General features: G+C 50.3%; 1 protein-coding gene across 1 annotated transcript; it reads left to right on the top strand.

Moving 5' to 3' along the window:
* The first annotated feature begins 8523 nt into the window (after window positions 1-8523).
* Window positions 8524-24182, top strand: LOC119453545 (alpha-crystallin A chain). The gene is made up of 4 exons (XM_037715599.2): window positions 8524-8763; window positions 11793-11994; window positions 15028-15153; window positions 23898-24182. The coding sequence occupies exons 2-4, from the start codon at window positions 11806-11808 to the stop codon at window positions 24153-24155; spliced, it is 573 nt and encodes a 190-aa protein (XP_037571527.1). The 5' UTR covers window positions 8524-8763; window positions 11793-11805; the 3' UTR covers window positions 24156-24182.
* Window positions 24183-24507: the final 325 nt, after the last annotated feature.

Raw genomic sequence — 24507 nt, 5'->3', positions numbered from 1 at the left:
ACAAAACGCGTGGCACCAGCCTCCGAGACTTCTGTCGCTTGCGGCGCTCAACGACAGTTCTCGAAGGTCATAGGCCAGTGGACGCCGGTCGCGTAAAACTTTCTTTTAGGCAAAGACACAAGAAGCTGGAAATAGTGAAAACTCGTGCATTTTCTGTGGTGCTGCATTACCGAGCGCCACTGTGTATTGGTCCGAGTGTTCTTTTTTGTTGTTGTTCTTCAGGGTGCATTGAGATATTGACAATCCCCGAATCGATGCTCCGCAATACAGGAGTAGAAGTACGCCCATCCTACCCCACTGCTGCTTTTATCGCTTTTTACAGGACACTACTGCCATGAACCTTAAAGTGGGCTAAACTTTGTGTTCGTTAACAGTGCATCACGAGTCATCATGTGGATCAGAAGCAGGGTCCAATAACGTGCTTCTTTATTTGTGAACGCGTCGAAGGCTGTTATAGCTTAACTGTGCCTTAGGTATACTTTATATTATTTGTGTTATACGTTACAGCGCTGAAGCTCACAACAGCAGCTTCATATTTGCAGGTTGGCCTGCAAATCGATATATGTATGGAATACGGCACTTTAAAGAATATGGGACAAGATATGTTTCATTTTTTATCCTTTCGTTCGATCGTTGGCTTCCTCATTATGGTGGGCATTATGAGTAAAAAAAAAGTCGCATCATCCAGTGCTTCTATAGCGTCTTCATATATTTTGTTTCCATGCTTGTACACCTTCAACTCTCAATCAATCTTTTGCTCGATAATTTCAGCATGGCTGTGCACGCAATGTTTTGGGAGAAAGCGTTCGCTTTTTCAAGAGAACTTCATGATAAACTGTAAATTAGAGTAACTGCAGGATGTGACTTAGCCAGGCTTGATCCGTAAGCACTCGTAGATGTTTCGATTTTCGCATTCGAATAAAATTGGTCATGCGCAAGTGCTCACTTGTGCATAGTAAATATCTGCAGAGTTAGCTGCTTTTCGGCCACCATTATCGGCGAGGCGAAGACGCTGAATTTTGGGAGCACAAGGTTATAGCCATTAAAACGCGCATGCCAGAGAGACTGAAGCCGTGTTTGAGCTTCAGCAAGTCGTTCCCTTGATGCACGCTTCTGTTAACGTCTCTACTGTTGGTACCCACGCCTCGCGAAGAATCGCGTACAACAAAAACTTGTGTAGATCCTAAACACTGCAGGCATCGGCTTGATCGACTTGATTCGAAGGCAGCTAGCTGGCTATGCAGCATCGTTCGGAGCAATACATGCCATTACGAAACGGACGAGCCTGTTTGTGTTACGCTGACAATCTTGTCTGTGACGCGAGCGTGTGTGTGACGACCGCCACTAGGCGCCAACGACACTGACGACTATATTATGGCGGCGATGACACGACGACTGATTTGGTGCCCTCCGACGTGAAAACGTTATCGTGTTTTACCGCAGACGTCACGTAATTATACTCGGGTAATGTTTATGTTTATGCAGTGTACCGTTCACAGGCCATGCCAAAATGGTAAGCGGACATCAGGCGGGTCTTTCGTGCGAGACGTGGGCGCAGCGAGGTTACCAGGACGGAGGCGATTTATGATGCTTGTCAAGATAGCGGTGGTGTTGAGAGGCACGACACGTATAAAAACATATTTAAGCGTTATGTACACTTTGGTCGAGTCACAGTGGCATATACCAGTTCTGGAGAAATGATCCAGAATGGGCACATATTCAGTGGCCCATGCACGGCATGGCCAGAATATAAGGAACTTTTAAGAAAACAAAGCTGTTGAATATTACGTTTTCCATTAAGACGTATGTGTGCTTTAGAAATGCCTGCAAGCCATTATGTGTATATGTACTTTTGTGTTGGTTTCTTGGTTTTATTTGCAAGAAGGGAGATGCGTTCACTGACACTGGTAAAAATTCATTGCTACATATTCCGGATACCGAGTTATTCACATACCAACTTACTCAAGAACGGTGAAGCCCGAATATAAGAAATCAAAAAATGTTTTAAATGGAATGCCCTGTTTCTTTACCACCCTTTTCATTTAATAGGTCTGTGTATTTGAGAGACACCTATGATCCGAATTAATAGGTACAGGTTTTATTTCGTGATATATTATTTTATCGCGTAGAGAATAGTTTGCTCACTGGCCTTACACTACCTGGACCGACGTACGAATAAACAATGGCGTCGATACCGATTTCACCTCACATTAAAATTTGCGTCCCGCAATGGTGCATTACCTATCCTTACGTGTATCTCTTTCTTTTTTTTTTTTGGGGGGGGGGGGAGGTTATTTATACATTCTCAAGACCGATGTATGCTCAAGGGATTTACCACTGTATTATTCACAATTTAGCGGTTCTCGATTCAAAGCTTTTCCTGGACTACACCAAGCAAGGATCCTTCGTGCAAGTTCTTGCACGATAGCTGAAGAAGCGGCGGCGCTTCAATTCCGTTCCTCGGCGATCGCTACGACCAGTAGCTCCTTGAAAAAAAAACGTACGTTTAATCCATGGAATTTGAGCAGGCGCCAAGAACGCCTCGTTCCAAAGTTATCGTCCAGGTATCGCCGTGGAGTACCATTGAAGCACAGTGGCCACTTGAGCCAAGGGGCGCCGATGCCATCCACTTTCTCGAGTTGAGGTGGACTGTCGGGCTGAGGAGCGCTCTAGGATACGAAGTTTAGTCGAGAAGAGCTTTCCCTCCGGTTTTGCGTAATAAATGGATCGACTTACACCAGAACGAGGTTAGTGTATATCTGAACGACCTGTTTTACCCCCTAGCACTATGCGATGGCGTCGACGATGGGGACCACTTCGTCTGGCTTTTCCCACAGTCTGGTGCAAACAGACAGGCTCTTCTCGAAACACAGCAGTTCTCCCGTGCACATGTACCATACGGGAGCTTGTACAGAAACGTTAGCCTGCAGAGGAATAACTGTTCCCTCACGCGAGCATCTGGCAAGTAGTGCTTCCCGAAGGGACAGAAGCGGTCAAGTGAGGTGGTGTACGCCTGCTGGCTTATACCTTCCTCTGAGCCAGACCTTGAAGGGTACTCGGTGAGCCCCTTTGTGTCCACGTCGTAGATTAGGGATAAAAAAAATTGCCGCGTATCTGCGTGCTTCGCTGCAAATGTCGTCGAAAGACGATAGTCTTCTGCCGGCCGTACTACATGAGTGCTGGTCTGATCCGCGGCCACCCGTGATGCTGTTCTCGTACCATTTCCGTCCTGGCATGATAAATGCAATGGAGGTTTGTTTGAACAGATTTCATTTTACCGCATTATTTCATCAAGCGGCCATTTATGTTTTGCCCTGCCTCAGACAGCGCTTCCTTTATGTTGAATCGGCCGCATCTGGCTGGCATTGATAAAATTGAGGAGGCGCTGCGTGAGACATGGACGCCATCTGGCAATACATCGCGAAACATGAGCTTGTGCAGAGGGTTTCCTTCCTCCATAGCAGAGGGCGCTCGTCGGCGCGCAGTCGGGGAACGTCGTTCGTCGGCGCGCATAGCATGGCATTTCAGCGCAGCTTAAGAAACTATGGTCTTTAGAGTTACGTATCTATGTATTTTCTATTAAAGGAACACACCTCCTGATACTTACCTAGTGATGTTGCGCCTCAGATATGCGTAATATTTACTTTGTGATCGATAACGTTCACAAGTATGAACAGCCGTACCAGTTTAGTAGTGTGGGCGGTAAGCAAGTGGTCCAACTTTGGCCGGGTGGCTGAATCGGGTGACAGACAGACAGACAGACCAAATTTTCAGCGTTTAAGTTCCCCAAGAAAGACTATCGTCTTTAAAATAGTCGGCGGCCCAGCTCTATAGACCCACTCTGATCCCACCATCGCCACTTAATCACAGGAATAAATGTCCTCTCCGCTGCGCCACTGGTTTATCAGCGCAAGAATTAGCTGGGCAGAGAACATTTTACAGTGTTTTAACGTAATTAACATTGTTAGAGTATTTCACCCACTTTCCGTGGGCTAACTGTGCATCTATCTGTATATCTAATCTATCTATGGCTCTAACCGTTTTCCCGCATACCTGGGTCTCCGGGAAGCGCGTCACGCTGCTGTGTTCAGGGAAGAGGGTTAGAAAACTGCCAGACTAACTTGGGTCACTGGATACGTGGCGCTGTATACCTATGTGCAACTCATCAACCAACCTCTTTGAAGCCGACAGCCGTCACAGGGGATACGGGACTGGTTATCTGGCAGTGGGTGTATGTACCGCTCTTCAATGAATATCTCTGACAATTTCTTGGAGCACCATGTGCCACCTTGTCTGAGCTGTTCAGTGAACTTCTTTCATAACAACTTTGGTCACTGGTTATGCTCCAGCATGCGTGTTTCCCTCTTCAATGAACGCATTCGACGCCAACTAGGGTGACTAGGCAATTGCCACTGGGAACGTGCCGCTCTACGATGACTGAAAAGGTCAGGCGGAACCCATCTCACGATGCATGTCGATGCGTTTAGCGTTGAAACGATATACCGACCGACACAACGTGTTGCCACTGTGGAAACGAGTTATGCGTGAGGCGTGTAATGCAGCGGGACTCCTCTTTCGCGCTTCTCTAAGAACACTCGGCGCCCCCTAGCGACGCCGCCACGAATCCTGGGCGTGGCCTCCGAAATGCATGGCGCGCCGGTGCCGGGCTCCTCTCCCGCGCTTCTTCTTGGACCTCTGAGACGAGAAGGCGTGGCCTCTGAGACGAGAGGCGTGGCGCGCCGGTGCGTGCGACCGATGAGAATTTCTTCCTAGCTTTTCGCACACCCAGTGGCACTTACTCAGTGAGGCGAATTGGCCAGAGGTTCATAGGAAAGCTGCACATGCACGGTGAAATTGTGGTGCAGCTTGCTAAGGCGTCGGGCTGCTGTCCTTGAGGAAGCCGTTTCAAGCGGAATCATGCCGCTAAGCACGGGTGAAGTTCCGGTGAACTTCACCCGGGTGAACCAGCCGAATGTACCATTAGAAACCCTTTACAATTTCTCTCGGGTTGGCAGAATCGAAGGCACGTCACACGGCTTCCTCAATGAAATCAACCCGACGCTGTAGCGAGCTGCCCCATAAGTGCACTGGGTATGTGACACTCTTCAATTACCCTTTCGTCAAACTGGGTCACTGCAGTTTGCGCCACACTGAGTGAGCGGTCAACGAGGGAACTATTCTCAGCGTCCGCACGCAGGCTTTGTGGCGGCGCCGCTGGACGGCGCCGAGTGTTCATGCGGAAGCGCGAGACAGGAGTCCCGCTGAAGTACGTGCCTCATAAATAGGGCACCGTGTTTTCGGATAAATCCCAAAAAATACGATAAACACTCGCCGGCACAATTTAGATGCGAAGCAGCTAATGGTCGGGGCTATGTCACTCCCTCCTTCCGTCCGCCGTGCGGCGTCCACACCCCTTCTACGCATGCGCATCCTCCTCCCCCTCTTCTCTCCTTGTCTCATCTCATGCATATATATTGTATATGTACGCTAAGTTCCGGCTTCCGCTTCCGGTTCCGCTTCCGGTTCCGGAAGCCAGCTTCCGGCTTCCGGAGAACGCTTCCGGCGTTTTGCCCGAATCATTCCCCGGTGCTTCGCCCACTCATCATCATTCACTTCGTGGATATGCGGTGATCTTTTTGACAATTCGGATTTATCCGATAAAATCCGATTTTAACGGCCAATATGACCCTGTTCCGTTATATATCGAAAGGGCATGTTCTAAGCAGTCAATCTTACATCAGCGGATTTGGCCAATATAAGCTTTACCTCACGTCAACAGTATCTAGTAGACCACACCCATCGTACATATAACAAAGGGCTTGTCACGCACGGAGCGAGAGACGTATGACCGCTCAACGACTGTCGCAGACCTTCATGGATACTACGCTGCTGTCACTGAAAAGTGGAGTCAGACAGTTGAGAGGAACATTTTCGATGCACTCCAGTACACCAGTGAATCGTTTTGGCATAGAGTTCAAATTGTAAATCTAAATGTGAAGAATCAGTTACCCAGCGCGTTCGAAGCCTATGCGCCGATTTTTAAGTTTAAGTTAGTGTTTCTTGAAACTGACGGCATGAGCCAATTCATGAGTGATTTTGCGAACTATCAAAGCTAATTTATCGTTAACATTGTTCAACCCCTGTCGCTTTGGAGACTTCACACTGCCCAGTGGCCAGTGCTTTCTCGCTGCACGCCGAGCCTTCTAGCGCGAACGTTGAAAGGTCATTTTCAAAGCTGAGAATCATCGGAAGGAGCGTGCTTCCATCACTGACAGCAACCTCGTAAAGTATGATTGTGTCTAATACAACAAGCATTAACGTTGTAATATGCACAAACGAAGGTGTTTTGTATTCAAGTATTTGTGCTTGTGTGTATATGTGTTTGTGTGTTGAAACCTTTCTGACAACAAAAATACGCTTCCTGTGTTCTGATGTTTTCATGTTCAGATATCATTTCAATTAAGTTTTTGGAGTATTGTGAATAATGCAAAATTTAACTCCGAATTTGCGAGAATGGGGGATTTACGAGAAATAAACTTCGATAAACTCTGAGTTTCCGCCACAAAATAAACACTGAAAAACGCCCTCCGAATTTCAAGAAAAATAAACTCCGAAAACACGGAGCCCTATACTCATAATGTATAAGGCGTTTCGAAGGTGGCAATACGTTGCGTCGCTACATTGCTTGAATTCTAAACGCATTACCGTCGACATTTCCGGTTGCAGTTGCCAGCCTTGCTCCTCGCTTCCCTTTCCTGTGTTTATGTTTTCAAGTCAAATAATAATTACAATAATAATAATACCGTCGACAATCATCGTGTGATGGGTTCTGCCGATATTTTTTTTTTTTTTTTTGTAAAAGTGCAGGTGACGTTGGTACTTATTTAGTTTACTCGGAGAATAAAGATCGGCTGCTCCCCAATTGACCATTCACGTTTGTCACGGAAATCAAAGACTTGATACATGCAAGTGGTACACAGTGGAGCCACAGTGTTAAGAGATGATCGTGTTGGAATAGACTTCGCTGTTAGTATTCATTCGAGCCCTCACTTTCTACCTCGTTGTCAACGCTTTTTTTTTTTTTGCCTTTTTGCTAGCGTCTCTCTTCACCAATGCTGAGTAGCTGATCAGAACTTCACTTCAGGCCTACCCAATCATCTTTTCCTTTCATAATAAACCTCTCCTACTCATCTCGTACCATCCAGCCGGCGTGACTTGCACTTCTGCAGTCCATTTCGCACGCATAGCCACCTTATCCAAGCCGTCAAAACAGCCGACGCCGAAGTACGCCGTCCCGGTGGCAGCATGCAGGTACCCCAAGACAACATGACGCGGCGCGAGCCTCAGTAATGAGTCAAACGGAGCCCGCGCCTCGCACACACGCTGACTCACGCGTCTCCCACACCCTCGCCCGGCCAGCCGCTATTTTGTTCTTTTGTTTGCGTCACACGGCAGCACCGCCACGGAATTTGGGGAGCTCCCAACACGAGGCCCGTTCTTCCATGGGACCCGATTTTAGTGCAGCGCTAGCCAAGCTCGAGAAACGGGGATCGCCAGAACGCTCATTTAGAACATTGGAAAAGAAATGAAAATATGTATATAGCAACTCTTTAGTGATCCTTAGTTGGCATCCATTAGGAACGGTCTCAGCCGAAGGTGATTTTTAAAACGCGATCTGAAGCTGATGCTGGAGCATTTGCAATTATCAGTCAAATCTGTCGGAGTTTAAATGGAAGCATTATAATTCTTTAGACGCTTATTTTTTTTTCAACGCAGTAGTAGTGACCGGCATGTCTCGGTATCGAAGTAAGGGGGCAGGGCCCTCCTTTTTGATGCACCAGTGTTCGTGCCTCGTGCTGGTGAAAACTTCACACTTTACGCTCTAAGTACTGGGAGGTCATCCGTTCCGCGACCGTCAGAACATTCGGGACAGATTTGAAATGTCCTGCTATAAATAACGCTAGAACGATTGCTTGAATTAGGTTTGCATAGATTTCCGAGACCTCACAACTGTACGCACCTTTATTTCGATGCTACACAATTTACGCGACGTCGTTTCCACGATACGTCTTCCGGACGTGTCGTGCCTGCTAGGGGTCAAGGTCAATAACGAGTTTTGTGCGTAAACAACCGTGCACCTGTAAGCTAGCTACAAACTACGAATTAAATTTCAGCGAGTCCAACTCCTAGATTACCTCCGGTCAGCGAAAAGAATATAGAGAGATTGAAAAGAAAGGAACTTTGCTGCACAACACGCCGTGCACCGAGTGCTATGGCACCTAAAACTGCATAATCAGGAGTATCATGGCAGAAACGCGGACACTATCTTTGGTCAGGTTTCGCTCATCGGACCCGAAGACGCAGCGCGGATCCACAACACACTGCGCGCAACTGCGAACTCTCCTCGATTTAAAAAAGCCAGAGGCGCCGCCGCTCGCGCGGGCGGTTGTTGGGACTATTTTTGACGCCACGGAGCTTTCCTTCGCTCTCGGTGCGCGCTCATCCTCGCCGGCGCGGAAAAAAAAGAGCTGCCAGTGGTGTCTTCGAACCGAGGCAGCAGCCTGTATACACTTCGGTAGAGAAACTGGCGCCTCTCCTACGACGTAACTGCCTTGCGACGCTTGAAACATTCGAACGACGACGCGGACTCGAACGGCTACCTTAACGGAGCGACGACGACTACGACCACGGTGCATCGAGTAGGCTTAGCGTGCTTCCAGCGTCTCTGACCGACTGTCGTGCGACAACCGTTTGGACGAAAAGGTAACGTGTCAGGAGGCATGCAGCCCCAATCGTTCCTGCTCAGTTTGGTGCCCCCCCCCCGACCGATATTGGATCTATGCAGACGGCGTTCTCGGACTTGGAGGGGGCAAGCTTAGCGGGTGTAGAGTTTCACTTGCCGAAATCGCCTCGCGTTCACAGATTGTGCAGACGTCCAAGAGTGAGGTGTTGATATCGTGCGTGTCGGATTCAGCGTATCGCTTCGAAACGCGAGTCTGAAAGAAGTTCTGACAAGCTAAATCCGTAGAAACGAAAAAAAAAAAAAAGTAGTATTCCAAGCCGGATTTCCATTCCGCAACCATTCATTCATTCATTGTTGCATTTTTGAGAGCATCGGGAATTGTCTTGCTATGAGGGACAACTTTCATCTCTGTAAACGCCACTACAATGCTGTTACTCCTTGTGGCCGTTAGGGAGCTGTTTAGATTATAGCGGGTCCACTCTGCCCCGGTTGTCAAAGCATTTCATCTGTTGCACAGCAGCACAGCCCATGGTATTTACATAGACGCAATTACCAGTTCTATTGCATTCATTTTCTCGATGTGACTGATTCACTACGCTAGCATTTAGTGGTAAGCGTTGTAAAGGCTTCTCTTGTTCTGGGCTCAAGAAATGTTTATCTCTCTTGTTGTGACGAGTTCGATAACGGTGTTATTTGCATAAGTTTAAATGCGAGTTTGATTTAGTGTCTCGTCAGTCACACGATGCATCACCCGGTATAGTGCCCAGACTTGTGGTCAACGAGCTTGGCACTCGCTGGCACTTCTGTCAAAGATGCACGCTTGCTCGCAGACGACGAAAGGTGGTGCTCCCACGCTTGCTCCCACGAAAGGTGGTGCACTCAATGTCTGTCGCCTTCCGCGACAGAGAAAGCATTACGTCATCATGTTCGCCTTCAAGATAGAGCAAGCCGGCCACTTCTCCAGCGTGTGTCCGTTGACTCGGGGCCGTCCCTCAGACAGGCAAGGGACACGTGAAGACCGAGATATTTCAGGGTCCATCAACACTTGGCACTAGTTCTGGCGGCTTTGGCCGCAGTCGCGCTCCAGCGTAGGTGAGCGCAGCGGCAGGCAGGTAGGTGCGGATTACCCGATGTGGCGCCGTGTCCGTATACCTCCTGCTCAAGTTTCGACACGTGTGCGCCGCGCAAACGGCATGTTTCCGGACAACCTCGGCTTTCCCCTGCATGGACTCGATTGGGCGCATCTCTATAGCGCTGTTGCTATATGCGCCGCCCTTTCATAGTGACCGCAGACTCTGTCGGCATTAAGTATAGTGAGATATAGCAGTATCCGATCAGATAAAATGTGAATGAGAAATACGATCGAATAGAACGGAATATGATGGAACTACTAAAGATCAAATCGTGAATTTGACGCCGTCCAGTCTGATGTGATAGCTAGGATAGCACCGTTCGGGATTGGATCGAATGACATTTCATAACATCAAATGCAATTAAATTAGATTGCGTGGAAGTGAATCGTGGAATAGGATCCCATTGGTTCATACAATATTCTGTACTCAAGCATCCTGTCCCAACGAATGGTATATCGTCGAATAGAGGGATGGGTATTGGACCTTGAGGAGCTTTAGGAGGGCTAGGGGGAAACGGTGCTGCTAGAAGGGAAATGCAACACGCAGGGTGTTCTTAAACTGTTGCGAATGTATTTCGCTTTAAAATGTATATAAAAATCTGTCAGCCCTTCTACTGGGGTGGAGATGGAAGGCCAGCGAAGCTGTACTATGGCGGGAATTATGTATTTCCAAATATGAATATTAAGATGTGATGGTGTCATTGGTTATTTGAACTATTAAAGAATGAGAAATATATATGATCCGGTGGTTTTCATTTATTTAGTGACCACAGGGACCATTACCTTATGGTCGCTTCGATACACCGCCACAGGGTGTACGGCAAAGGTTGGCACGTTCTTCATAAACGCGTCACCGACGCGGCGCGCGTTCGGTGCGAACGCGGATAAAACGCCGCCGCCGTCGCCAACAGTTGTGCGCGTTGTTTGTGTGACCACACACAACAGCTGTCAAAACGCTGGCTACGTGACGGAACGGCTAAACGCCGTTGTCGACACTGTTATGGGAGAGGCGGGCGAGAGCCCAGAGAGAGTCGGCGGCACAGGCGGTAGAGGCCGGCAGGGCTGCGCGCATGCGCCGCAGTGGGAGAGCGGACGGCTTTCCTTATGATTGTATTAACTTGTTTTATTTCCTGGTTTGTTTCTCGATTCCCTTTTGCGGCACGAACATCGAGTGCATTCGCTCCTGGATTAAATAAAGCTGAAGCCTTCAATAGCAAAGAGTTTCTCACTATAACATAGTGAGAAACTCTATGTTCAAAAGCGAGCAAGCTGCAAGTGAAAGCCTCGCGGGTACCACTTCCAGTCACGTTTGCTCCATTTGGAGACGCAATGTTGTCTTTAATGTTCCGATTAGTGTCGACAAGATACGAATCTTTAACATCTCATTCATTGTAAGCGTAACCTTCTGCTAACCAAAAGCATTTGGATGAATAGTTTTTGTTAGGATACTGCAAAACAATGGTTTTTTTTAACAGTGTACTACGAGGTTTGACGAGAAGTTCCACGCGTTTCGCAGTATCACTGCTGTTCATTAGTGTTATCTCTTGCATCAGAAGGCCCTGTACTTAATAATAAGCGGCGCACCTACTTGTAAGAAATATTTGATTTCTTTTCACAATATAACGCATCATCTATAATAGGCAAATGCTTCTTCCGCAATGTCATCATCCGTAAGAAAATGCTTTTTAAATTATGATGACTGGCCCATCGTAACTTCAATGTCCATGCTGCCGATCCAAAACCTTTTTTTTCTTCTGCAATGTGATCGCGCCGTATTTCCAGAAAAGTATATGAATTTGAAGGCCTCTTTAAGAACATCATTCTGTGAAGAGCAATGCCGAAGAGCTGCGGCACGCTTCAGAAGCCGAGCACTTACGAGTGCCAACCGCGGCCTTGAACCGCTCGCCGCGCTTGCAGGTCCGAGGCCATCATGCCGTTCCACAGGAGCCTGTTCGGCCGCCACCGGGACAAGGACTGGTGGGACGCCTGGGACTACCCGTCGCGCATCTTCGACCAGAAGTTCGGCGTGGCGCTCAGGGACGAGGACCTGTTCGATCGAGACCCGTTCGCCAGGAGGCCGTTGTCCACGCTATCGCTGTCTTCGCCGCGAAGAGGACAGGTGAACACACTCTTGCCGGCCAGCCACTCCACTCCAGGAAGCTTTTCACTTGGCGACCAAATTTGGCATTTCCTATATCACCCCATCAATCAATCAAACAGTCAATCAGCGCACCTCTAATCCATGTCAGGTTAATAAATGCGCGAAAGCAGGCAGGTGTCTGGAGCAGTATAGCACTACGTTAGAGCCACCCTAACTACGTTAAAACGAATTATAGTTAGGCTTAGCATTGATTCAAATTTTGAGCCCAATTACTCAAAACATTTCAATCGATTATTTGTCGGTTAGACGGATTTGTGAGCTCACACGCAGATCTCTATGAACGTGATATAAAATAATGCAACTGAAGATTTCTGCGCGTATACTTCGACAAAAAAAGAAAGCAAAACTATAAATTGGAATGTACATAGGCCCTTAATTCATACAAAGAAAAGACGCAACACACTAAGGAAAAGACAGGCGAAAGGAAAGAGCGAAAGGAAAGATGACGCTCTTTCCTTTCTCCTGTGTTTTTCTTGGTGTGTTGCGTCTTTTCGGTGTATGAAACATGTACCCAACTAGCCCAACAAGTTTTATTAAAATATACCCTTAATGTAGCGCCAGTGACACTTTGCTCTTTGAGTCGACCTATGAAGCTTAGCGATCTCACATAGACGCAATCGTAAGTCCAGCTGCAGTGATAGTAGAGAGTTTTAGAATAGGGGCCCCAAAAGTTTGGGGCCCCAAAGAGCTTTGCGGGTGTTAGCTTTGGGGCATGCAAGAGCGATGAGTTTTAGAATAGGGCTTTGCGTTTGCGAATACCGTCTTGCGCTTGCAGCGCCACCACGGTGTCAAAGAAAAGCTATGACAAATATTAAAATAAACTATACCATTTTATGATAGGAAGAGTAATTTTGACTTTCGTGGTTTTGCGTTTAATTGCAATTAAGGTGTTATTCTATTAGCAGCAAGCGATTTATTGCGCCTAATTTTGAGTAACCAACTTGACGTGCCTTCACCAGACAAGCTAATCCACGTTAGGCCTACGAGCCATGAAATCGACAATCGAATTCAGAATCAGCAGCGTCTAATGAATCAATCTTCATTACACACGTTAGTTGAGAGAAAGCGATAACCGCAGTCACTTCTCCTAGCTTACCAACTTCACGCGTTACCACGAATCAAGCCGAGTTTGGTACTCGGAGAGCCGCCGCTTCGATGGGTGCCGCCATGTTTGTTGACGCAAAACTTTTGGGGCTGCTTTTGGGGCTCCCGCTAAATCGGCGAAATAGCGTGCCCAACGCAAAACCCAAACGCAGTTAGCGTCTCGCGCATGCGCAGTGGTGTCGACGCTATTTCTTTGGGGCCCCAAAACGTTTGGGACCCCTATTCTAAAACTCTCTATTATTCACTGATCCATTTTGTCCCGCCGACTTGAAGTGTAGCGAGCATGGGTGGCTTCTCTCTTGAGAGGGATACAGACGCCGTTTTTTAGAGAACTTCGGAACACTGTATAGTCACGCCCTTTCTTGCTGTTCAGAGCAGACAAAGAAGACACTTCGGTGCTGACGCCTGGCTTTTTTACTCGCGTTACTGCAACCTGTTGTTGCAGTTAATCGCCGTCAAATAAAAAGAAATCAGCCACAATTAACGCAATAATCGACTAATTTAAAGGTTAATCGGTCAATCGCTCAGCAGTATAGTCTGAAGCCGTCGACCTACCGATAAAGTCGGCTCGACTGCGCAGACACAGAGCATTCGCGCTTAGATTTCCTAGTCAAGATGCCTGGTTATCATCCCGTGTAATCAAATATATTTAGTCTCAGAGCTGAATCGTACGGTGCAGTGCGGTGTTTGTAATGGAACATTCTCGTAAACTTTTACCTGCCAGACACGTTCCTAACGGTAAGACAAATTTTATCGCGAACGCTTTTAACCCTGCTTCATTAAAGATGATAATAGTTATGATGGTAAATGATGATGGCGTGGTGTATCGTGGCGCAAGGGCCAGATGTGGCCAAAGAGCACCATGTATCTTGCTTCTGTACTTAGAACCCACCGAAAGCGGGCTACCGCTTTCGGTGGGTTCTAAGTAGAGAAGGCGACCAAGCTCATCATCATCATCACCAGCCTATTCTTATGTTGACTGCAAGACGAAGGCCTATCCCTCCGATCTCCAATTACCCCTGTCCTGCGCTGCATGTCTGATTACAACTTCAATTTTTTTCTCTTACTGTCAACTAAAATATCGGCTATCTCCCTTATAGCTCTCTGATCCACACCGCTCTCTTCCTGTCTCTTGATGTTACGCCTAACATTTTTCGTTCCATAGCTCTTTGCACGGTCCTTAACTTGTTCTTAACTTGTTCTTAAGTTAACGCATCCGGATATAGGCATTCAACTTCCAGCTTTGACTGAGGCAACCAAATGCCCTTGCAGCGGGGAACTCATTAACGGAGCCATGAATTGGGCTAGTTGGTGTATATACGTTAAGTTCATTATTCTTGTGCTATGAGCAGCACGCACTAAAGGGAATATGAGCGCCTACTAGGAAGCAAAACACAACCTGACGCCAAGAAGCGCAAGATCATGTCAAAAATTGGAGGACGCTTAAGCTTCGCCTTTAATAGTAGAACGCGACAGCGTTATCGGGACCCGTTCGCATCGCATCGTTCGCATACGGCAAGTAGGCTTCATTCAATGCAAAACTGAACGCGGGAAAGCCAGCTTACAAAGACCAAGCATAGACCGATCCCCTTAAAGTCGGCTTCACTTTTAAACTGAAATGCATTACTGGAAAGACGTTTTCTTGTCCCCTTTAGTGCGTGGTACACGCTGCGCAGTAACAGTCGTCTCTAGAATTGCCTCTAGGTGACCATATGATGAATATCCATACAAGGCAATATGCTCGGAGGAAGATGGAGATGAGAGTTGATCAACAGCTAGTGGGCCAACATCTCTTGTTCTCCCGCTGTTGATAATGTGATGAGGACACACAGTCTCCGTGCGTTGCACAACAGGCTGCGGTGCTAAAACAGCGCGCGGCGCCTGCAGGTGTCTGGCGGCGTGTGCGAGGTGGTGCCGCGCTCGACGGGCATCTCGGAGGTGGTCAACGACGATTCCAAGTTCGAGGTTCGCCTCGATGTCAGCTTCTTCAACCCCAGCGACATCACCGTCAAGGTAGGTTAACCTACGGTTTGCACTCCGGGAACAGCGCACACTGAGACCAGCGTAATCTACCAATCACGGCGACAGCTCGCCGATTTACCTAAGCCATGCTGCTTCCAGAAAAAAAAACATGGACGTCTTAATAGTTTGTCTAGCGGAACCAGAACCAAAGCAAGATTGAAAAAAGAAAAACGTACATTGGCCAAACGTAAATGCATTTATTATAATCGCGCCTGCTTTTTTAATCATTTTGCATGTAATGTGGAGCGCACGCGATAAACCGGAAGCGGGGTCTCCTCTTTGAATTGTACGCAAGCGCATTGCGTCATTCGACATGCATATAACGACCGCCACGCATTTATTTCGTTCTCAACAAGGTAGCCATATTTGGCGCCGAAGCATTAAAAAAAGACTTTTTCTTTTGTTTTTGCATTGGAGAGTGAACGTTTTTTCTTCAACCATGTTCCTCCCTCTCCAGACGCTGAACTTTTGTCAAACCCTCGATTATAGAACCAAAGCATAGACCAGAGCTTAATGCAACAGTGGTGGCAGCACTGCGGTGGGATGCCGCTGATAGATGCTCGCAGTTTTACTCGCAGCAGGCCCATTTCTTGCGCCCGGCAAACACTCCGAGAAATTGTTGTGTCACGCGATCCGTTCCACTTTGTGAACACCGCCCAAATGCCTCCAGAGGTTGAGCTTCTATTTTTGGTTTACAGGCAAGGCCACACCAAAAATACAACTGCTCAGCCAGAAAGTGCGAGACCCATTCTCCACCGTGATTTTCCCACAATTAAAAGTCAGAATGCTTCACTGAAATAACTTAGCAGCTCTAAAACACACTTACCATTTTGCAGTACACACGAATGAATGTTCACTTACCGCTGTGGAGATGGGTTTGCACAAGGCTTACCCTACGAGCGACGGTCAGGAAAGGGCACGACGCTCCTCCACTCCGCAACGCACAAAGGCGCTACGGCAGGGTTCGTCGACTCTCCGACACGGCGCAGAGAAGGCTCCGGAGTCAGATCGCCAACAAACTCGGGTTTATTCACCCAAGGTACAGCTCAGTGCTACAGTCACGGCGCTTACGGGCCAAGGCTCGCCGCAAGACCGATCGAGTACGCGCGCCCGCTGCGCTAGGGCTAACCGGGTAGCGGTCCGCCAAGCGCGATAACGAGGAGTCGCGAGAACAAAGGTCTCATGTAACCACCTCGTTGCGAGCCTGTGAGCCTCTGCCGCGGCGAGGAAGCGCTCAGCGGACGAGAGCTCGGGTGGAGAGGGTGCCCGGGGGCCGCCGCGCGGGAGGCCAAACAGGGCGCGTCCCGGTGACGTGTTTCGCGGGGCAAGTCCAATCCCGGGGGGGAGAAGCACGGTTTGCGCGGGAAAGTAAGTCCGGCGCGCTCGCCATGTCCGCCATGTTGCCGTTACGGCGGCGGTTCCCGGGGATCGAGCTAAGCGCCACGCGCGAGCTGGGGGACGAGGCGCGGGAAGGCACCTCGATCCCCACATTCCCCCCTCCTAAAGACCGAGGCTAGCCTCCAAAGTGGCTGACCGAGGCCAAGTGGCAAGGTTGACTCAGCCAAAGAGGGCTAAGCCAACGGGGCAAAGTCCAAGAGGGTGTCATCGTCTTCCTCAGGACCACGACAGGGAGAAAGGGGCCCCAGCAGTCCGAAAGGCGAAGACGTCGCTTCTCTTAACACAAAGCCAGGGGTTTGCCTTGGCCACCAAAGTTCCGCACACTGGAAGGACCCCCTGCTAGGTGGAAGAGTCGGCAGCCCAGGAAGGACGGGGCAGGGCAGCGCCATGGTTGAGCCAGCAACACTCGAGGTCCGCCGGACTGGAGCAGCCAGGAACGCGCGAGGCGTGGCTGCCATTTTGGCGCAGCAGCCACCACAGAAGTCACTGGGCTCCCCGGATTGCGCAGGAACAGCAGGCCGGGATAACCGGCAGCCAGGTCAGCAGCGGCAGCCGGAGTGACCCTCCTCGGCCAGGAGTCAGCAGGCCTTGAGGTCGGCAACAGGCTGACATGGTAAGACCAGGGACAGCCGGCTTCGTGGTCAGCAAGACTGGTGGCACAGTGGAGCCAGGCGCAGGGAGCAGACTGGACGACGCAAGGTGAAGGACAGGAACGCCCCCCGGCATAGCCGGCGTGCCAAGGAAATTGCCCGCCTGGCTGACAGCCCAAAAAGGGACGTTTGCCAGGCTGAGGCTTGGGCAACACATAAGAGGGTATATTAGGCCACATGGGCCTGTCACCGCTTCGATGTGCGCCCTTGCACCGTAGCTACATTTCTCCATTCACCGGCATGGTATAGGGAATGAAGTCCAGCTACCTGCTAGTGGGAGAAAGCTGACTAGGCGCTTCAGAAGGCGGGTGAGCACGAGAGGGTATATTAGGCCAAAAGGGCCTGTCACCACTTCAACGTGCGCCTTCGCACCGTAGCTGTGTCTCTCCGTTCATCGGCGTGGTAGGGAATAAAGTCCGGCTACCAGCTGGTGGGAGAAAACCTGCCTAGGTGCGTTTCCGTAGGTTGTACCGGTGGCGTGGCCTGGGACCAGCCGTATCACGGTTTGCCTGCGGTTCGTTGACCGCCTCCCCCTCTCCCCAGTCGTTGCTACGGGCAACGAAAGGTTTGAGGTCCGAGACGTGAACTGGACCGCCGACTGGTCTCCCTTGGGAGTCAGCCAGCTTGTATACCAGAGGGGACATTTTGGTCTCCACTCGGTACGGGCCCAACCATTTGGCCGACAGGGAGGCAGAGATGTCTTTGGCGGCGTCACTCAAGACATGGTTGCGTCTGAGGACGAGATCGCCGACACCATAGTGCACGTCCCTATGTGACCGGTCGTACTGGGCTTTTTGTCCAGCTCGCGCTTTTTCCAGGTTGGAACGGGCCAGGTCAAGGGCCGCGTCCATCCGTGAGCGCAGTTCCGCCGCGTAGCCGGAAAGGCCGGCCTTCGTGGCGCACGCCCCGCTGCCGGTCCGCAGAACGCGGTCCATGGGGTTTGGAAGCTCTCTCCCGAAGTTGAGGAAAGCGGGCGTGTACCCAGTCGAACGGTTCACCGTGGACCGCAAGGAGAAGCCTATCTCGTTAAGACAGACATCCCAATCCCTATGTTGCTGGGCAAAGGCCGCGAGCAAGGGCTTGAGGTTCCGGTTAATCCGTTCTGTCGGGTTGGCCTGTGGGTGATACGTGGTTGTCTTGCGGTGCTTAATGCCAAAGGCAGCACACGCATCCACGAACACCTTGGCCGTGAAGTAGGACGCGTTGTCCGTTATCAGCTCCGCCGGAAAGCCAAAGCGGTTAAAGACCTCGGTCAACTTGTCCCAGATTGCGCGTGCCGTTAACTTCCGAAGGGGAAAAAGTTCAACCCATTTCGTGAAATGATCTGTGACAGCCAGGAGAAAAACGAAGCCTCGCCGGCTTCTGGGAAAAGCTCCCATAATGTCACAGGCCGCGACTTGCCAGGGTAGCTGGCTGTCGATTGGCTGCATGAGCCCGGGGGGTTTGCCCGCGCGAGGCTTCACACATTGGCACACGCGGCATGAGCGGGCGTAGTGAAGAGCGTCACGCTTCATGCCTGGCCAGGTAGCGGAGCGGCACAACTTTTGGAAAGTCTTAAGGCCACTTGCATGTCCGGCCACCCGCGAGTCGTTGAAATAGCTCAGGGTGGCTTTCCTTAGACTGCGGGTTATCACCACCTTGTAAGACTCCTGGGGAGCCTTCTCAAAATGGGATATAGCGCAGGAGAGCTTTATCGGCGTCAAGCAGATACGTATCCAACGTGCCCACAGCGATACTAGCTGTCCGGGTACGCCCGGCGGCTTTGCCGCCCCACTCCTCTTGGGAGCTCGGCTCTTGGAGCCTGTCAACGATTTCTATTTACAAAACGGGTCGTTCTGCTTAAGCAGATACGGATCCCACGTGCCCGCAACAATACAAGCTGCGTGGCACTCGGCGCCAACAGCAATACAAGCTGTCCGGGTGCGCCCGGCGGCTTTGCCGCCCCGATCCTCATGGGAGCTCGGCTCTTGGAGCCTGTCAACGATTACTATTTACAAAATGGATCGCTCTGCTGAGCCTTTAGCAGCTCTTGCCTGCTGAAGACAATACCCGATGAGGTAACGGGATCCACCAGGTAAAAGTCCTCTCCCGGGGCTGGCAATCCGAGGATCGCTTCGCCATCGGGGATCGCGCCTTTCGAGCCATTGGAGACACAGGCTCCGGTCTCTACTAAGTGCATGAGGTTCGCGCCTTTTGAGCCATTGGAGACTGAGGCTCCGGCTTCTACTTGGTGCGAATGCTCACGGGAGTGGCGGACCAAAGGATCAAACGCCGAAACAGGGGCTCGCGACAAGGCGTCCGCCACCACGTTTGAACTCCCTTTCCGGTAGCGCAGAACAAGGTACCACTGCCATGTCAACGCCCAGCGCGCGAGGCGGCCCGATGGCTCGCACAAGCGCTTAAGCCGGATTGTACGTCTCCACGGCAAACGGCACGTACGCTAACGCCAACTTCCGGAGAGCAAAAAAGACCAACGGACAGGTGGTCCGCTCAATGCACAACCGACCCAATGGGGCCAGTAAAAAAGAGAAGAGCTGGGCTGCCGCTCCGACAGGCGCATGAGGCCTCACATGACCGGCAGACGGATCGACAGCGGAGCGGGGTGACTCACGCACGTCGAAAATGTCGCTCGGATGCGCGTGAGACAAGCGGCAGGCGGAAAACGCGGCGACTTTGTCGGCTGAGCGGGGTGGCTCGCGCTCGACATTGCTTCCCAGCTGCGCTCGGGACAAGGAGAGGCCAGCGAGCAATTTGCACCAACAGCGAGGCAGGGAGGCTCAGCTGCGGCGCACGGGACACCGAACTGCGCTCGGTACAAAGGAAGGCCAGCGAGCGAGCTCGCGCCCACGGCGTAGCGGGAAGGCTGCACCGCGGCGTATTCGTCCGAGAAAGGCGCTCGGGACAAAGGTGGGCCAGCGAGCGTATGCGTGCGCGCATCTAAGCAGGGTGGCTCCGATGCGGCACATGGCGCGACGAACGACGCTCGGGACAAAGGGAGGCCGGCGAGCGTATTCGTGCGAGCATCTAAGCGGGGTGGCTCCGATGCGGCACGTTGGGCACAACTGAGCTCGGGACAAAGGCCAGTGAGCGGAGGCAGCACGCCGGAGGGGCTAGTAGGCACCTGCTCCCCGCGCGTCTCAAACAGTTGATAAAACCCGTAACTGGCGTGGCCATATAGGACTAGCGTACACAACCGAGCTGTAGACATCACCTAGGGCGCTCCAAGGAAGGGATCGCTCCCGGTGGCCGAAAGCAGAGGGTCGCGAAGGCGAACCTACCTCGTGCTGTCGGTGTCGTTCGCTCCGAAGGACGATAAGTCCGCAGCCAGGGGGTGAGGCAGGAACGAGGGCCGTGAAGGGGCCTGCTCTGATGCCATACCGAAACCACGTTGGGCGCCAGTTATGTGGAGATGGGTTTGCACAAGGCTTACCCTACGAGCGACGGTCAGGAAAGGGCACGACGCTCCTCCACTCCGCAACGCACAAAGGCGCTACGGCAGGGTTCGTCGACTCTCCGACACGGCGCAGAGAAGGCTCCGGAGTCAGATCGCCAACAAACTCGGGTTTATTCACCCAAGGTACAGCTCAGTGCTACAGTCACGGCGCTTACGGGCCAAGGCTCGCCGCAAGACCGATCGAGTACGCGCGCCCGCTGCGCTAGGGCTAACCGGGTAGCGGTCCGCCAAGCGCGATAACGAGGAGTCGCGAGAACAAAGGTCTCATGTAACCACCTCGTTGCGAGCCTGTGAGCCTCTGCCGCGGCGAGGAAGCGCTCAGCGGACGAGAGCTCGGGTGGAGAGGGTGCCCGGGGGCCGCCGCGCGGGAGGCCAAACAGGGCGCGTCCCGGTGACGTGTTTCGCGGGGCAAGTCCAATCCCGGGGGGGAGAAGCGCGGTTTGCGCGGGAAAGTAAGTCCGGCGCGCTCGCCATGTCCGCCATGTTGCCGTTACGGCGGCGGTTCCCGGGGATCGAGCTAAGCGCCACGCGCGAGCTGGGGGACGAGGCGCGGGAAGGCACCTCGATCCCCACACCGCATAGTGCAAAAAAAGTGCGCTGTTTGAAGTGTACTACGTCAGAAAGAAATCGATTTTCTCGACAACCACTGCATATAATTTAATGAGGTTTGTTGCATTAAAAGAAAGTAAATATCTAGTAACTGTGGGAAGTTCATTTTCAATTTATTCCATCAATGTCCAGTAATATTTTTTACTGAATACTTAAAGCCTTTCAAATACCGAGTTTCCAACTTTGTAACTTAGTGCCAGAGTAACATACAGTAACAGAGTAACAGTCCGTAACTCAGTAATGAAATACGAAATCACAATTATGTAAAGCGGACAAAATGGATGTATTATGCATTTCTCTGAACTATAATAATTTGTTGGTGGACTTGCAAAACCATTTTAAACATTGTAACAAATTCACGCAAGCTTCAAAATTCATACATCAAATTTGTCCACTTGGTATGCTCTAAAAGATGCAGTTTACAGAACTGAGATAACTGTTTCTGGTGCGGAGTTGCGGATGTCCAACTTCGTGGTTCTACTTTCTTTTTCAAGCTTCCAGATTTTCGGAATTTTTTTAAATATTACAGGAAATAAATCAAAGTTCTACTTGATATAGTTACTAAAATTTAACCTTATCTCTCAAACGCAAAGAAATATTTCATTCACATTGGTTCATTGGTTGTCGTGTAGTCGCAGTTTCTCCCGAAAGGCGAAGCAGTGATAGCAAAGCATTAGACAACTACACGAGTCATGGTTCGAAGTTTTATAGGCCGTATAAATTGCAGTAAACATTCGCTTACTGATTAAGTTAACAAGCATGGTGTCACGCCCGCACGGACGAACATGAACACATCTCACTCGCTGCCGCGAACACTTGTCATCACATACGGAGGGGGTCATTTCTAAGCTTTCCAATGTTTTTAAAAATCGCCTGTGGCAGATAGCATAATTTTGGTCCTTGAGCCGGATTATTCGAAGAGGGGGAGGGACATTACTAGCGCAAAATATCGAAGCACATGTTCAACTAATTAAATAAAAAACATTCTTTAACTTTTTAATTAATTTCCTTACGGCACATATTGTATATTACGAAATGCAGCCGGTGAATTTGCAAGACGTATCCACTTGAATCTCCAGACTGACACCAGTTTCCAGACATTATTTCCCAAATTGTGGGACGAAATACATGGGCGTTCCAGTTACATGGGTGCTTCAATGCATAAAAGAGCGTATTGTTAAAAAAGTAAGTGCATTTTTACGGCTATAGTTTTATGGCGTATATCCCCAAACTGTGTCATTCTGGAAATGCATTCCAAGTGGATACGCCTCGCATACTCACCGGCTACAATTTGTAAATTGGAATATGTGCTATAAAGTAATTATGACATTAATTAGCGCATTTTTGTTAATTATTCGAGCATGCGTTTCGATTTCTCGTGCAATTAATGTCCGCCTCTCCGAATGATCCAGCGCAAGGACTAAAGTTATGTAATCTGTAACAGGCGATTTAAAAGAAATGCGGCAGAACCCATCTCACGAGGACTGCCGACAGTAATGAGTTGGCATTTTATCAATATAGTGACACAACGTGCTGCCACCGTCTCAATGAATTGTGTATGAGCCGTGCGGGCCGCCTCTTTCGCGCCTCCATAAGAACACTCGACGCCATCTAGCGCCGTCACTGAGAAGCATGCGCGTGGCCCCCGAAATGCATGGCGCGCCGGTGCTTGCGAGCGCCGAGAAACGCATCGTGAGGCCGACCGGCTCCTCTTTCGCGCATGGACACGCTGCGTCCTCTAGTGGCACTCCGGAGAAGTTCGCGCGTGTCCTCCGAGACGAGAAGCATGGCACGCCGGTGCCTGCGAACTCTCAGAAATGTACCCTCGCTTGGCCGCACACTCAGCGGCACGTACTCAGTGACCCAAGCCGGCGAGAGGTTCGTTGAAGAGCGGAACATAGCATTTGTGGCGCAGCCTGATAATGCATCGGGTCGCTGTACTTGAGGAAGCCTATTGACGTGGTTTCGATTCCGCTCCTCGTCGGAGAAAGTTGAGGGATGTTTTTGCTCATTGTACAGCGGCACATTCCCATTGGTACATGCCTGGTTACCCAAGTTTGCGTCAAAGTCGTTCACTGAAGAGCGGCTTATATAGAGTTAGCACATGCCAAGTTCTCCAAGTCGGAGTGAATGAGTTGCTTTGAACAGCGGTGCCTAACCCAGTCCCGCATCTACATGCAGTGAGCCATGTCGGTGTGGCACGTACATTTCTCCCTATTCTATCAGCGGCGAGAGTTCGGCCGACGACCTGGAGAAATAGCCAAAAAGTATGCAGAACCCCTAAATTTCAAGTTGGCCCATTACTATACTATAAGTTTGCCCGTGCATTTTCTATGGAGTCCTATGTATTGCATACATGATTTATGCATACCCTAGGGTACGCATAAATCTTATCATATGGGTAATCTCACTGATCATTTTTTTTCAATTGTTCTTTATCGCTTATAAAGCTATGAAGCTGTAAAACTATTCCCTTTATAAATGGCACCAGATGACTTCGTACGCCGTCGCTAGCGTAGCATTCGTGCAAGTGCGGCGTCGTTTTGTGTGAAATTTTGTGCGGAGACTCGCTGGCAAGGTGCCTCCTATATCCCTGACCTTGCGCGCGGCGATGCTCGACGCAGGTGGTGGGCACCGACTGCGTACTGGTGCACGGCAAGCACGAGGAGCGCCAGGACGAGCACGGCTTCGTGTCCCGCGAGTTCACGCGCCGCTACATGCTGCCGCCGGACGCGGACCCCGACCAGGTCAGCTCGGAGTTCCTGGCCGACGAAGAGGGCGTTCTCGTCATCCGTGCCGCGAAGAAGTCGCCCGAGCCGGCCACGCTCAAGGAGCGGGTCGTGCCCATTGCTGTGCTCTCGCCGAACAAGGCCAAGGCCTGAGCAAATATATACACGGTGTTGCTATTTCGTGTGTTGGTGTCGCTCTGCTATCAGCACGGCTATTGACCCTTTTCGCGGAGCAGTTTGTTTTAGAGAAACGAGATGGCGCTCAAGGCGACGCGCCATACGTCTCCTCAGCGACCGCGCACGAATACGAAACCATCACCGCTTCTACCTTGCTTCAGTGCGATCAGCTGTCGGAAATGCAACTGAGTTTTCGCTTACACACTGTGCTCCAATCATGCTGGATTGAATCGTGTGGATTGAATACGTGTGCAATAGTTGGCTGAAAAATAGTGACTGGCATGTTGAGGAATAGAATGAATCTGTGTGACCAAGTTCGCGGACCGCT

This window comes from Dermacentor silvarum, chromosome 5 (assembly GCF_013339745.2).
Source record: "Dermacentor silvarum isolate Dsil-2018 chromosome 5, BIME_Dsil_1.4, whole genome shotgun sequence".
In the NCBI taxonomy this organism is placed as follows: domain Eukaryota; kingdom Metazoa; phylum Arthropoda; class Arachnida; order Ixodida; family Ixodidae; genus Dermacentor; species Dermacentor silvarum.
The sequence above is the reverse complement of the archived record's forward strand: the minus strand, read 5'-3'. Positions and strand labels throughout refer to the sequence as shown.